This window comes from Molothrus aeneus, chromosome 1 (assembly GCF_037042795.1).
Source record: "Molothrus aeneus isolate 106 chromosome 1, BPBGC_Maene_1.0, whole genome shotgun sequence".
NCBI lineage: Eukaryota > Metazoa > Chordata > Aves > Passeriformes > Icteridae > Molothrus > Molothrus aeneus.
This window is the reverse complement of record NC_089646.1, coordinates 59,532,035-59,546,691: the sequence shown is the minus strand read 5'-3', so window position 1 is coordinate 59,546,691 and position 14,657 is coordinate 59,532,035. Positions and strand designations below refer to the sequence as shown.

General features: G+C 35.0%; 1 protein-coding gene across 2 annotated transcripts in view; it reads left to right on the top strand.

The window, feature by feature from the left end:
• The window catches only part of ATP9B (ATPase phospholipid transporting 9B (putative)), a 150,430-nt gene extending 136,216 nt beyond the window's left edge, over positions 1-14,214 (top strand). The window contains exons 20-30 of one of the 2 annotated variants that reach the window (XM_066557863.1): positions 693-791; positions 3,365-3,454; positions 3,901-4,045; positions 4,379-4,443; positions 4,869-5,024; positions 5,169-5,233; positions 6,467-6,575; positions 8,230-8,287; positions 8,968-9,171; positions 11,630-11,662; positions 12,421-14,214. In XM_066557863.1, the coding sequence (XP_066413960.1) occupies positions 693-791; positions 3,365-3,454; positions 3,901-4,045; positions 4,379-4,443; positions 4,869-5,024; positions 5,169-5,233; positions 6,467-6,575; positions 8,230-8,287; positions 8,968-9,171; positions 11,630-11,662; positions 12,421-12,557 (1,161 nt within the window). In that variant the 3' untranslated portion in view covers positions 12,558-14,214. The remainder of the gene's footprint in view (positions 1-692; positions 792-3,364; positions 3,455-3,900; positions 4,046-4,378; positions 4,444-4,868; positions 5,025-5,168; positions 5,234-6,466; positions 6,576-8,229; positions 8,288-8,967; positions 9,172-11,629; positions 11,663-12,420) is intronic. The other variant, XM_066557873.1, reaches the window with a different exon arrangement.
• Positions 14,215-14,657: the final 443 nt, after the last annotated feature.

Here is a 14,657-nt window from a genome sequence, read left to right as displayed (position 1 = left end):
ATCTGCTGGAAGGGCAGCTCAGGAGGTCAAAGCAAACCAGGAGAATTTTGGGATGCGATGACAATAATTTCCTTACACGGGTGATTGAGTCATCTTCCTAACTAGTCATCATACTAACAAACCCTCTTGGTGTTAAGGGGCTGAGAGAGCTGTCCCACGATAGGAATGTAACAACTTTATCCCTTAATCTTTACTGCCTCCTCAGTTCTGCATGGTCAGTGGGCAGGATCTTTTCGGAGTGTTGGGACTGTAGGTCATGCTCCAAGATTTGCTGTCTCATGGCTTGGCTGCTGCTTCCTGAGATGATCACCAGGGTCACAGACTGTTGTGTTGCATCATTTTGCTGACAAATGTAATCTGTATGCTCACTTTTCTGATCAAGGTAGTATCAGGGCCTTAGGGAAAGGATTTTATGCTTCCCCAGAGTTTTACTTTATCTTCATATACATTGAGACACTGGCCCTTGTGAGAATGGAGGTGCAAAAAGTAAAGACAGTTCTTTTCTGCTTTGCATACTATTGCAGTAAAAACTGTTAGTTAATTTTACTTTAAAATGCACAAGTCAGTATATTTTCTTGGATAACTTAATCCAAAAAGGTGCCAGAGAAAAGTTGGAGAGAGATGTCATTTAGATTTGGAGAACAGACAATTTGCTTATGTCCAAAGAAATAAAATCTTACATTTTTTTGCAGATATGGATGTTAACAGGAGATAAACTGGAGACAGCAACTTGCATTGCAAAAAGTTCTCACTTAGTGTCTAGAAATCAAGATATTCATATTTTCAGACCTGTAAGTATAGTTCAAACTTTTTTTGTTGGTTCGTCAAAGGATGGCTAATAGCAGTGTTGCTGTATTCAATTAGTGGCTGGCTGGCAGTTGAAAGCTGTTGGGTTATTGTACTGAGTGTCATTGTAATGGTCAAGAGGGTAGTACTTAGTAAGTACTTAGTAAGTACTGCCTTGAATAAGTACTTAGTACTTATTCAAGGCAGTAAAATGACAAAGCATTTAAGGGTGTTGTTGTTTTTTAGAGTTGGTGATGTGCTGTAGAAATGTTTGTAGCCATTTGTGGGTGAGCCAGGTTCAACACACATTTTACACCCTTCATAAGAGACATAGCAAGATACCTCTAAATAGTGATGGAGAGGTCTGTGTGAGGTGAGGTGCTGAGCCACTAAGAAACTGTCCATGTGTTTAGGCTGTCTGAATGTCATTCTTGCTTGTTTTAGCATTTTCATTGATAGAACTCTTTAGACTCAAGCAGAATTAATCCTGAATGAAACTGTGAACATCCCCTCTGTAAACAGAGATCAAATTGGTATGAGAAATTTTTTTCATGTCATTATATATATGTGCATTTTACCAACAGACTATTTAAGTAATTGTCAGAAAAGTAAACTGAATCTTCTTCTATATGTTTTATATGCGTGCTATTCACTTGACTGAAGCCAAACAAAAATAGATTTTCCAGACATTGATTGATGCTGTGTGATCAGACATAATGCGTCAGTTTGTTCTAAATGAACCACTTGCACCTACAGAAATAATTATATGAATATAATTTACATGTAAATGTATTTTCTTCTGAAGCATCAGAATGGCAAATTAGGCCCTGCAGACTACTATTTGGAATTAAATTATTAATGCTTCTGATAAAACTTCAGATCAATTTTTGTTGACCTTTCCATATTGTAACACCACAAATTAAGTCTCCCTGAACAAAATGTATTTAGTTGAGTCAGATTTTTATTTTCATTACCTTGACTGGTAATAAGAGATCAGCATAAAGCTGTGTTAACTTAGAATACACAGTTTTAAATTAGTTAGAAAACACATTTATACAGAATTACTTCTGTGGCTATACTTGTTGCAAAGAAAGAACTACTGAATTAATGTAAGAAAATAGCAAGCACTATAACACTTCTACTGTAGTTATAAATTAGAACAATAAAACCTTTTGCTACTCTCTTTCCAAAAAGCTGTGTTTTGTTTTTAACAAAACTGTTTATTCTTAGAAGTCTCAGCTTCTATAGTTTGTAATTCTGGAGGTATTTACAAATTTAAAAAAAAAAAGTGTTCTGTTAGGTTGAAATGTAGAACAGAGAAGAAAATCACTGCTCATCAGTGTGCACAAGTACTGACATCTCTTCATCTCTGCAATGCAGAAAGAATGTACTAGGCCAACACAGGCTGGTCTTCCTAACAGCTATCAGACAAGGAGGTTTCTCTTTTCATGCTTAATTGTGGAAAAGAAGGAAAAAAATTCTGAATTGGGCCATGTGTATGAGTTTTTCTCTTTGCAGGGGCTTTTTAATGTAACTCAAATTTTATGGGTAGTAGAACCCATCTGGAGAGAGAAAGGTTCTTTGAACTACATCAGGCTGGGTAGCTGTGGGTCAAGGACAAAACTTCACATTCAATGTAATTAAGATTCATATATCTTAAAAGTTATTTAATCAATGTGATCTGTTGACAGAGACAAAATTAAAAGTGTAATCAGACCTTGTGTTTTATTCTGTGCTTGGAAGTTTGTCTAGCATGATAGCTCTAAAATACATTGATATTTATTGGGAAAAAAATTAGAAAGAAACAAACAAAAAAATCCACCAAAAAACACAAAAAAACCCCCAAAAAATACCCCACCACCACACCCAAATCTGCCAGTCTCCTCAAAATCTGATTATAATTTCAATTTTTCATATTCTGTTTATAGTTCAAAACCTTCTAAAATGCATTTAGTAACATTTGACTGTTTTTTGCACTTCATAGCTGGGCTTTTCTGAAACAATTATGTAAATTTTTAAAATCTATGATGTAATTCTTTCATGTTATGCCACTTGATCTTGTCTTCAGAGTCATGCAAGATCCAAAAGGATTAGTACTAATGAGCATCTTTATGTCCCTTTGAGATCTGTGCCTCTTTTTCCTTCCTGAAACTGAAGGAACAATTAATAGGAACACTTTATGTTATTCTAAGAGCATATTTTGCTGGTTAATAAACAAAACAATTAAGGTTTGCTTGGGAAATTTTTCTATTTTCCTCTAGACCTGCCAGGATGAAAAGACTCAGGCCAGCTCAAAATCCAGATATTTTAATGTCATTAATTCAGCACTATTTTAGCCCTAGCAAACTTTGGTGAGGAACCACTTAAGCCGACTACATAGATTTTACTTGTATGAGGATTACTCTGTCAATTCATAAGGCTTGAGGCTTATAGTAAAATTCCATGGGTATTAGACTTGCAATGGGATAAAACCCTTGAACCAAGGCTTCTGGGTATGAGTTCTCAAAACTTGATTTGTTTAGGCAGGGTTTTTTTAAGAATATAACAAAATCTTTTAACTGAGTGGTTTTTATTGAAGGTTGTCACTCGAGGAGAGGCTCACTTAGAACTAAATGCTTTTAGGAGGAAGCATGACTGTGCCTTGGTGATATCTGGGGACTCACTTGAGGTAAAAACTTGGTTTCGGTCAAATTATTTATATCCTTATGGTCAGAAAGTAATGTATCAGCATCTTCATGCTCTTTTTTCAAGTATTTCCCCATACTTTTAAGTAGTCCTTAGAGATACTTTTGCTTATCACTGAGTGTGAATTAGATGATATATGTTGTAAATGTTATTTGGTTTCTAGTCTTCTGTACAGTAATAGAAATGGAATTTGTATGCAGCATGCTTTAGTACTGTCTATTCTCTTAACCTCAAAGCACTTTGCTGCTCAATCTCTTTGATTTAAAAAATAATAAAGCCACAGTCAAGAGAATCTTTCTTTTTTTTTCCTTCCAGTTGGATGTTGTACATGGAAAACATCATAAAAAATCTTTATACTGTGTTTTTGTGTTGGGCTACATGTAGTAATATTTAATTGTAAATAAATCCAAGCATTTTTTCCCCCCTCAGGTTTGTCTGAAGTATTATGAGCATGAATTTGTAGAGCTGGCTTGTCAGTGTCCTGCTGTGGTGTGCTGCCGATGCTCTCCCACCCAGAAAGCCCACATTGTGAAACTGTTACAGCACCACACCGGGAAACGCACCTGTGCAATAGGTAACTCTGGGCACAATCGTCCTAGCAAAATCTGTAATAAATGTAAGCAGCAGGTGGCACCAAAGAGAAATAGCTGAAACAAAACCAGAGAGACCTCTTTACCAACCTTTACCAGCAGCCAGGTATTGCATAGTTATGGCACAAAATGCCATTCCATGAGAAAGGTGTGGTTATCTTCTCTATTCTGCAGGAAAGTCTTGATTATTGAAGTAATTAATCATAAGTCATAGATTAATTGTAAGAATTTAAAGACATGTAAGAGGTTTCTCAATTACTGTAAGGCCAGGAGAATAAAACCTCTGAAGAACTGAATATTGCAGTGACATTTTCCAGGTGATGGAGGAAATGATGTCAGCATGATCCAAGCAGCAGACTGCGGAATTGGAATTGAAGGCAAGGTAATGTTAACAGTTTCATTGTGAAATGTGTGTCACATAGAAGCCTAGTAGAATGTGATTAGAAGCTTTATTCTTAAACAACAGTGAATTGACTATTTCCAATTAAAGTATTCTGCAAGATTATAAGAATGCTTAGTCTTTAGTATTTTTGCCTGTATGTCTTCTGCTTTATCTTTTTAAAAGCAGGGAAAATTATAGTTGTTTCTGTGTAGCATTTACCTGGAAGAAGCAAGAGAAGCAATTAAACTCATTTGTTACAACACACTGCATCTTAGAATATGCCCAAAAAATTGTGTCTCATTGTAGGGTTGATTTTCAAAGGAACAAACTTGTCTTTTAAAATTAATTATTGCTTAGGATTTTGAAACTTGATATACATCTTTTACAGTGGGATTCATATTTGAAATATTTTTCTTTTTTTCTAGGAGGGAAAACAAGCTTCTCTAGCAGCTGACTTTTCTATCACACAGTTTAAACACATAGGTAGGCTGCTGATGGTACATGGCCGAAACAGTTACAAAAGATCAGCAGCACTTGGTCAATTTGTCATGCACCGAGGCCTTATTATTTCAACTATGCAGGTATTTAAAACTTTGTTTTCTGAATAGTTAAAATCCCTATGTCTGTCTTTGAAATGTCACAAATGTCAGTACTGTTATTTTTTGTATATTGTATCGTTTTGTATGTAGAATTATATTAAATAATTAATTATCTGCTTTTTCTAGGCTGTATTTTCATCAGTCTTCTACTTTGCATCTGTTCCCTTGTACCAAGGATTCCTAATGGTAGGGTAAGTCAAAGCAACAGTAACAATTTCTGGTAATAAATACAGCAAACTAACTGGTTAAATAACACCATGGGCTTGGTGTCATCCTCGTTTTCCATGCATTTATCATGGGTACACTACCAAAACTGGGATGAGTGTACCAAGAAAAGCTGGTTGTGCACTATATGATGGGGGAAGTCTCAGATCAACACACTAGGTTGGTTATGCACTATATGATGGGGGAAGTCTCATGATCAGTTCTCTGGAGAGAGGGATCTGCATAGCCTTAGAAGAAGATACCGTAGAACCTGTGCACATACAGGGTGAAAACAATAAAGAAAATCTCCCAGACCAGACCAGCTTCAGCTGGTCTAGATTAATGTACAAATCTCAGTGAGAATCATGGGGTTTTGTGTTTAAAATGGAGCTGAAGCTACTGTGGTATTTCCTCTGAGAGTGCACTATCCAAGTTTGCCACGTAGATTTCCATTAATGTGAATATGTGCAGCATTAAGAGCACCTTGGTCGTGTTGCAGCAGCTGGTTTACTAATATGGCTCCCCAAGTTATACAGCTGAGAGCTGTGCATATGTTTGTGTTTGTCCCTGTTCTCTGTCCCTAAGAGACCTAAGAGCTTTTTTTTATTCTCCTTGTAAATAATAACTGAAATCAAGAGTAACTTAAACCTTAGTCAAACCATGGTCTGATTACACCAGACTTTGCAGAGGCAAGCAGCAGACCTCTCTAAAATGTTTGCAGAAGTTGTGCTAAGTTCCAAGGAAGTACATGTGAAAGTGTGTATCTGGCATGTGTACAATAAAATCCAAAGCCACTCAGAGAGCTGTTAAGACTCTTATTCATCCACCTACCTTCTCCATGTTGTCCAGAATACAGTGCCCTTTTTTTAATTCAGTTTTCATGCATCCATCTATAGATAAATTTAAATGTCAGGTCTTCAGACTGGTTGTCCAAAGTGCAAGTGCACAGGGAGTATGGTAACAGGTGATAAACTTGGGTGATAGAATAAAGAAATGTGTTTATTGGTTTTGACTGTATAAGACTGTAACTTCTCACAGCTGACAGCTCTCAGAACCACAAGAGCAGGTTGCATGTGAAAGCTGTGTTAGTAAGCTGCCTAAGTACTGGTAAAAAGAATCAGTTTCATTTCACTTACATAAAAAGAATAATTGAAATCATTGAACTCAACTTAAAATTATGTCATACAAAAGTGTTAATGTGTGTTCTTCCTTTCTCTTAGGTATGCAACCATATATACTATGTTTCCAGTCTTCTCTCTAGTATTGGATCAAGATGTGAAGCCAGAAATGGCACTGCTATATCCAGAACTTTATAAGGATCTCACAAAGGTATGAATGTCCTCAGTGCTCAGCTACAAACAAATGCTAAGATCTCCAGTGTGCGAAACTGGGAATTGTTGCAATCATTTTCATAAGGTGTTCCAAGCAAGACAGATTGCATAACTATTGCCAACTTCTGTACTATTAAAATAATCCACAGTACTAAACATTTCAATCATTTTTATTAATACATTTCTCTAGTCACCAGTGGCTGTACTGAAATAATTCAAACCTGAAGGTATGTTGATAAAGCAACCTTCACTCTGGCCCCTCTCTCATGTGGAGTTATTTATGTTTACATTTTCCCATCTTACTTTTCTGTTCTAATTGGTAGATGAATTTATAGATTTATTTTTTTCTTAACATGCAGAAATTACTGCTGATGTCCCCAAAAACTCTCTTCTTTTAAATAACAGATATTTATAACTGGTATAGCTGAACTCAATCATCCATGGATACTGGTTTCTTTGTGTTTGCACATACTTGCAAACAATCAAAATTTGTAATTTTGTTACCCACAAGAGTGAAATAAATCTCAAGATTCTGTTTTAATAAGCTTTTTTAAAAGCACTTCTTCTCCATCCTTAGCTGTCAGCTAGGAAAGTTATGATCCAAGACAGAAGCAGACAGTCTTTTTTAGGGATAGTAAATTCTTCAATGTTTCTAAAAGTTCAGAAGCAGACGCCAGTTAAAGACTCCGGTTCAAAATTTTCTGAGTCTTTGTCTTTTTAATTGCACTAAATTAGCTATTACCTATGTTAATCTGGGATCATCTTTTTTCCTCTTTTGGAGATCTTGGTTCTTTCTCTGCTTGAGAATCTTTGAAGTTTTTGAGATTTCAGTCCTTTATCGAACTCCAAAAAGCATGGCCTTCACCTGCTAAACAGAGTCATAAGCCTGCCTGTGGAAAGCTGTTCACAGAACTTGGAACTTGCTGCAGTAATGAAGAAGTGCTGATTTTTGCCTGTTCTAGATTGATCTTTTTTTTTTGTGGCAAAATGGCTTCTTTGTTTGCCACTTTATCCCTTGAAATCCCTTGTATCTTTTCAACTCTTCAGTTCTAACATATTTCATCAGTACCCTCACAGAATGCAAGAGTCATATCACATGTACAGCATTTATTCTTTGATTTTTGCATATGTTTCAGTCTCTACCATTCACAATCAAAATATTTAAAATTTATTTGGTAATAGTTACTTGCTCAAAATTTGCAGTAGTCATAAATTTATTCTGTGAAAGCAAATGGGCAGTTTATCCAACGTTTAGAAGTTACTAGTAAATAACTGCAGATTTGCTTAAGGTTTGGTCAGTAGGTACAATGTTGTAGTTGTTTTGAAGACTACATTTCACAAATAAAAAATAAATTAATTTTTCTGTATTTATCATTCTGAAAACCAGCCAGAGCATTGCAAGCTAAAATATCTCTTCCGTTTAAGGCCTTAACTTCTTACTCCTAAATTTAGACTTCATGCAATTTCTAGATAAGCTTGAAATGAAGAATCATAAAAACGAGTAGAAGCTTTGTAGCCTTTATCACTTCAAACACTGTGTATTTTACTTGTAAAATGTTTCTCTGACAATGAGCTATTAAAAATATATTAGCTGAGTAGATTTATTTTTTTTTTAAGTTGTGTTTAACTGTCCTCTCACATGTTTCCCTTAGGGAAGATCTTTGTCATTTAAGACCTTCCTCATCTGGGTTTTAATCAGTATTTACCAAGGTAGGAGAGAGTCCTAATTTTGCTGAACTGAGAAATTTTTGTCTGCTATTAGCAATACTGTTTTTCAGCTGCAGGTTGAATTCCCAAAGCTTAGCATTTCATCAGTAGTTATATATATTGCTTTCTGTTTATCTCGTAAATCGATATTCCTGTAGTGTGCCAGGCTTATTCAAAACACAGCATGACTGGTAGTTTTATTGGTGCATATCACCTAAAAAAGGACATGTTTTTAATTAAATGCTAATCCAGAAAAATTTTAATGAGTGCTTATCACATTGCATGTATTTACACAGTAGTTTTCTTTCATTGAATGACAGAAGTACTGTTGAAGAAATCTGAATTATGTAATCAGTTGAAAGTAATTACACTTTCAACAATATCTCATTTATTTGCAGCACTTGACAAAATGAGGTTAATTAACAGTTCATCAGATATATTGCACTAAAAGGTGCTTAATTTTCTAATAGTTTTATTTCTGTATGGCTTTACTTTGGTTGGCTTATTTCACATGTGCAAAGTACAGTAAATATCCTTCTTTTAGAAAGATCAATGTTTTAAAAATTACTGGACAAATTTTCATAATGAGCAATCAAACGTTCGGTGTGCAGTTGTAAAAGCTGGTACAGTGAAATTTCACTGCAGGGTTTTGCCAACCTTGTGTGCCTGTGCACCCCACGCAGGTGGTATTCTGATGTACGGAGCCCTGCTGCTTTTTGAATCCGAGTTTGTTCACGTCGTTGCCATTTCCTTCACTGCCCTGATCTTGACTGAGCTCTTGATGGTTGCACTGACCATACGAACGTGGCACTGGTTAATGGTGGTGGCTGAATTCCTCAGTCTTGGCTGCTATGTGGCCTCTCTTGCATTTCTAAATGAATACTTTGGTGAGTAAAAGTACTTTAGCAAAGAACTGGTTTGTATCTTTAATAATGTTTTTCTCTTCCCTTTTTTTCAATGAAGAATAGGTGATGTTTTAAAATGCAGCTTTCTTTATAAGAAATATAATTGAGTCCAAATTAGGCCTAATTAGTGTTGGGTTAAAATATTCTCTTACCGTTTTCTCCTAGAATTCAACAATCTTTATCCTGTTAGTATGGTTTATCTAGATTATAAACTTTAGTCAAAACACTCCCGCCTTTTCCATCCTTGGTCTGCTATTGACAGTCCAAATTGCATACTTTAAATTGGCTTTGAGATTTGCACTATTGAAAATAGATATGGTTTGTTAAAAATCAGGATCTTTCGCTGAATTGGTGCATTATTTTGCACACCAGGCCAAATGGGCCTCATTAGATCTAACTCACAAGGCTAAAATTGCTGAAGTATTGTTAGGAAGTGATGCAGCAGCCTAGAAGAAAAGACCTTATATAGGAGCCATTGCTTCATAATTATAGTAAGCTTGTATTAAGCTTGCTTTGCTTTAAGTTTTGGCATGCCATACTGTGCCTTAAGGTACTGATTGTTTACAGTTCACAAGATGAAAGAACACATTCCAACTGCAAATCTTACCAGTCAAGAATCTGAGCATCAAAATAATACCTATTTCTTCTTGGATCAACTTATCTTTTAGTAAAAATAAAGTATCTAGGTGTGATTTTACAAATGTAGCTTACAGAAATATACGTAATAGCTTTAATTATACCTCACGAGATGCTGAGAATCCAGCTTCTTCTCTTACTTTTAGGATCTGAAGAGTATTGAGCTGCCCTTCTTCACCTGTCATTTCACATAGCAGAATTGAGCATTAAATGGCAGTTTCTAGAAGTCTTACAATTCTGCCTTCACTCTGTCAGTTCCCAGGTGGTCAGTGCTAGGGTAGTATGTGTGCATTATATAATTATTTATATAATTATTTATTTAATCAGTAAATGCTTCACTGCCTGTCCCAGGTGTTCTAGTACTTCCAAGATTTCTCAGTAGTGAAGAAACAACTCTGCTGGGCTTGGTACTTATTTTGCACATTATTTCAGGTTTGCCAGAGCACCCTTTTTTTTCCTCTGACACTGATGCACAGACACAATAATAGAGATTATTGGGTTGATTTTTGAATCTCCATAGTCAAATTACAAACAAGATCAGATATAGGTACTTGCACTTGAGTCCAGACTTCCAGGAACTACATAAAGCAGAACTTGCAGCTTCACCTTTGAAAGTCTGTAGTATTGGTGACAGCCAGTCCTTCCATCCTTTCTGGTGTTGTTCTGTGAAAAACATTTTTAGATGATGTTCACAAAGGTGTGGAAACCATAGGAATTTTGTTTCTTGCAGACTTTTCCGTAAAGGGGAGTGTTTTCCTCTCTGTGCTTGTGGATTTGCTGGGCAAGCCCAAGCAAGTCCATAAATAGTCGCATGGCTTCTTGCAACCCAGGGACTTAACTTCACTATTTTTGTATTTGAGAACACTGAAAAGGCTGCAGTTTCATGAGATTTTGTAAAGATGTATCTTATGTGTGTTATTCACCACTTAATCTGAGAAAATGCCTTTCTTTTAGTCTCACTTCTGCTTAATGCTTTATTCTTATTTAATCTGTCCCATTATAACTGGGGGGAGGGAGCTTTTTCGTGTATGTGATGCAGCATAAACCTAAGTGATGGTTTGCAGTTCAAGATATAGAACGACTTCCATGGATCAGGAAAAATGGTCCAGACCAATAGTGCTTGACTTCACTTGCAAATAAACTTATTTCAGTGATGTTGCTTATAAGGATCATCTCCTTCCAGAGAAATTATATGGTGACATGGCACTCAAATTAGAAAGGCAAAAATACCAAAGGCAAAACAGATACTGTTCTAGAGCTCTGACTCATGAAAGCAAACCAGTTTTTATGTTTCTGAGTTAATTACACACAGTGGCCTTTTTAGGGTGTCTATGATAGGTTACATGGGCTTTCAGTATGTCTAAGCAGGCTTAGGCTAAAACTGCATAACAAGTTTATACATTGAAATTTAATATACTAAGTATTTTAATGAGCAGAGTTGGAGCAGGAAAGGATTTCTTTATTGCATTTTATGAAGTGAATTTTCATTCACATGATCAAGTTGTTTATACAGTAAATTATACCTTGAAGTGAAATGTAAGAAAAGTGCCAATCTATTTAAGACCTTAAAACATGACCAAATATAAAATCTCTATGTTTACAGAGTGTTTTGATTTAATTGCTGCTTAAAGTAATCTGACTGACATGTGAAAGGCAATACTAATCCAGTTAATGCTACTAACATTTTTCATCTCCTCTTTGTGTAGCTAACCTGTTGGAGTTTGTTGTTATTTTGGGGGTTTTTTTGCATAACTTTTGTATTTTCTGTAAATCTATCCTTTCACTTTCCCTCTTTGTGAAACAGGTATAGGCAGAGTGTCTTTTGGAGCTTTCTTAGGTAGGTGAAGTTTAACTTTTCTTGAAGTTTTGGGTTGGCTTTTATTTTTTTAATTTTTAAAGATTCAGTCAAGAGTAGAGAAATTCTTAATATATGCATTTGTAAATAATGGGTAAAAATAAAAGAAAAAAATTCTTGGGGTTCCCTGAGTTTTAGGATCTTTTCATGATTTTTAAGTATGATCTAATTATCACAAATAGGGTCAAAAAAATTCATTAGCAAGCATAGTGTGTCAGCATTATTGTTAATTTTTTGTCATAAACGATTATATTTTCCTTGTGGTAGGTAACAATATCACTACATTTTGCCTTGAAATATTTAGGCTCTAATTTAATCTCTATGATTTTAAGAACCATTTAGCATAGATGTAAGAAAAATAATACAGAATAAAAGATCCGAATTGGTTGGGAACTTATAGCAGGTAAAAATCATTCTTACTAATAGAAAAATAAGCTGAATTAACTTTTTATTATGAGAGAGTTGTGCTTTTAAACTGGGATTCTGTTTCCCCTAAAAGTTACTTCAGCTGAAAAACAGTGTGAGTAACATAAAGAAACTCCGGAGTTCCTGTCTGAAAAAGTAATTTGCAAAAGCAAAAGCCTGAGGTTAACTTTCTGTTGCTTTATTGCCCCTTTTTTTTTAAATTGGACAATAGCATAAGCAAACCATTAAGAGACTTTTATTGACTTTGCACTGTGGAAGTTCCAGTTTCCATGTTACTGGCTCCCATTACTTATTTTCCCTTTTTGTTTCCGCAGATGTTGCCTTTATCACAACTGTGACCTTCCTGTGGAAAGTGTCAGCAATCACTGTTGTAAGCTGTCTTCCACTTTACATTCTCAAGTACTTGAAGCGCAAGTTCTCTCCTCCAAGTTACTCCAAGCTTACCTCGTAAAAGTGGTTATATTCCCTACAGTTTTTCACTCACACCAGTCTGCAGATTGCATATTCACTGTGCTTTAGTGTCTATGGATTCATGTTGGACTAAAGAAACTTAAAAAAAATCAAAATTCAAAAGGGATAATGTGAATAGAGCACAAAAAGAGGAGGAAACATCTGAGAGATACAATAACACAGAAGTACACTAACAACTATCAGAGATAAACTAAATTTTCTTTGTGTTGATTTTCTTTTTTTCTTTCAGTTGTTATGATTATAAAATAAAACCAAATTACCTTTGATTTGACAATGCTTCTGAATGGTTTCATTGGTACTGTGAAGGATCTTTTGCTACTATAAAGGATTTTTTCCAACTATGTTTATCTTCTGCAAGTTAAATTGAAAGTTTTGTTATTTATTATATAAATTTCCATCTTTAATTATTGTATGACTTCCTAATTCAAGCCCTTTCTTTTAATGTTTATATATGGAAAAGTTTATTCATCCATACTTACTCTAACACACCTAATACCTGTAAATGCCTGTGTCTGTATTAGCAGCTATTATTCCTCATCAGACATTGATTAATATGCACTATTTGAATTATGTACTGATGTCTGCATAGCACAGTATTATTTTAGGAGCTGTTGTCCTATTCTGTACTCTCCATTTCTGGCACCAGTAAATTACAGATGTGTGATGTTGACAGCAGTTCTTTAAATGCACATTACAGCCAGGTTGCACAAAAGCTGTTTAAAAATTAAATTATAAATTCTGTACATAATTCCACAGCACTTATTGATCTGTACAGATATCAAAACATGGCTGCTCAGTAAATATGTTTTAAAGTTCTTATTCATTTTGTATTTGTAAAACTGCAAATAGTGTCAAAGTACATTTCTATATATGAGAAGTCCAGTAAACCTTGTATTAGCTAATATGTCTAAATTGCCTTGTAATCTGTTTACTTAAGTTACTCAGGTAAAAGAAAATAAGCGGAACACATGAACATCATGGTAGGAAAATTTTTCATCTTCCAAGTTGTAAATGTTATGTTTTTAAATCTTAGTTTGGGTGCAAACTTGTCAAAAAAAAAAAAATCAAAACATTTTTGCTTGTAAGCTGTCAGAGTTGAGTGTCTTGGCTGAGTTATGACACTTTATCACACTGAAGATTTGTTCCAGAAACTCAAAAACTCTGATGCAATTGGAAGAGTCCAAATCTTGCACACTGTACTGGCAAGTAGGATATATTAATTTTCTATTGTGATACAACTTTGCTTTCTCACGAAGTACATATAATGAATTTGGCATAGCCTATTAACCAGAGGAAAGGAACAACATAACTATTCATGCTTTCTTTATTAAATATTTACATGTGTGTTTTTAAAACCCACTTAATATGGATGTCATTTTTATGTTTGACTGTATGCCTTTACAACATAATTCCTTGTTTAGTCTCTTTTCCCTTATGCCATTATTACTTGGGATGAGTATATTTAAGTGATAATTATAACTACTTCCTGGGAGAGCAGAGGAAATGGCTACAGAGCCATTTGGATTCCACCCCATTCCATTAATTTCTGTTTTCAAAGTTTTTCTAACTAGCTATTTATCTGCTTTTTTAATTTTCATTCCTCATTATAAAAGCAATAAAGCCTAATTTATACCAAATATTAGTGGTATATGTATTAAATAAACTACTGAGGTAGTTTCCTTTAATTACCCATCATCACAGACTAGTTTGCCCTGTCCCTCTGTGAACTCGATTCTGTAAATCCCCACAAGATGTCACTGTTCTTGCATATTAGCTTTCTGCATTCCGTGTGATTTTGCCAAGATGCTCCTGATTTACGTTTTTAGCTTAGTTCTATGGTATTTTTGTCACTGATTTGCTTTAGTTTTTTCTTTTCCCCAATAAGTGGTGATTACTTTCAAACAAATAAGAAAGTCACTGTGTGCAGTTTTTCTGAAATGTTGGTGGCATTTTCTTCAGACCTTTTTGTCTTTCACATTGTGGGCTCACAACCATATGCATAAGATTTGGGAGATAAGCACAAGCTCAGAGTTGGTTGTCTTTCATCTATACATCACATCTGTGAAATTAGGCAGAAAAT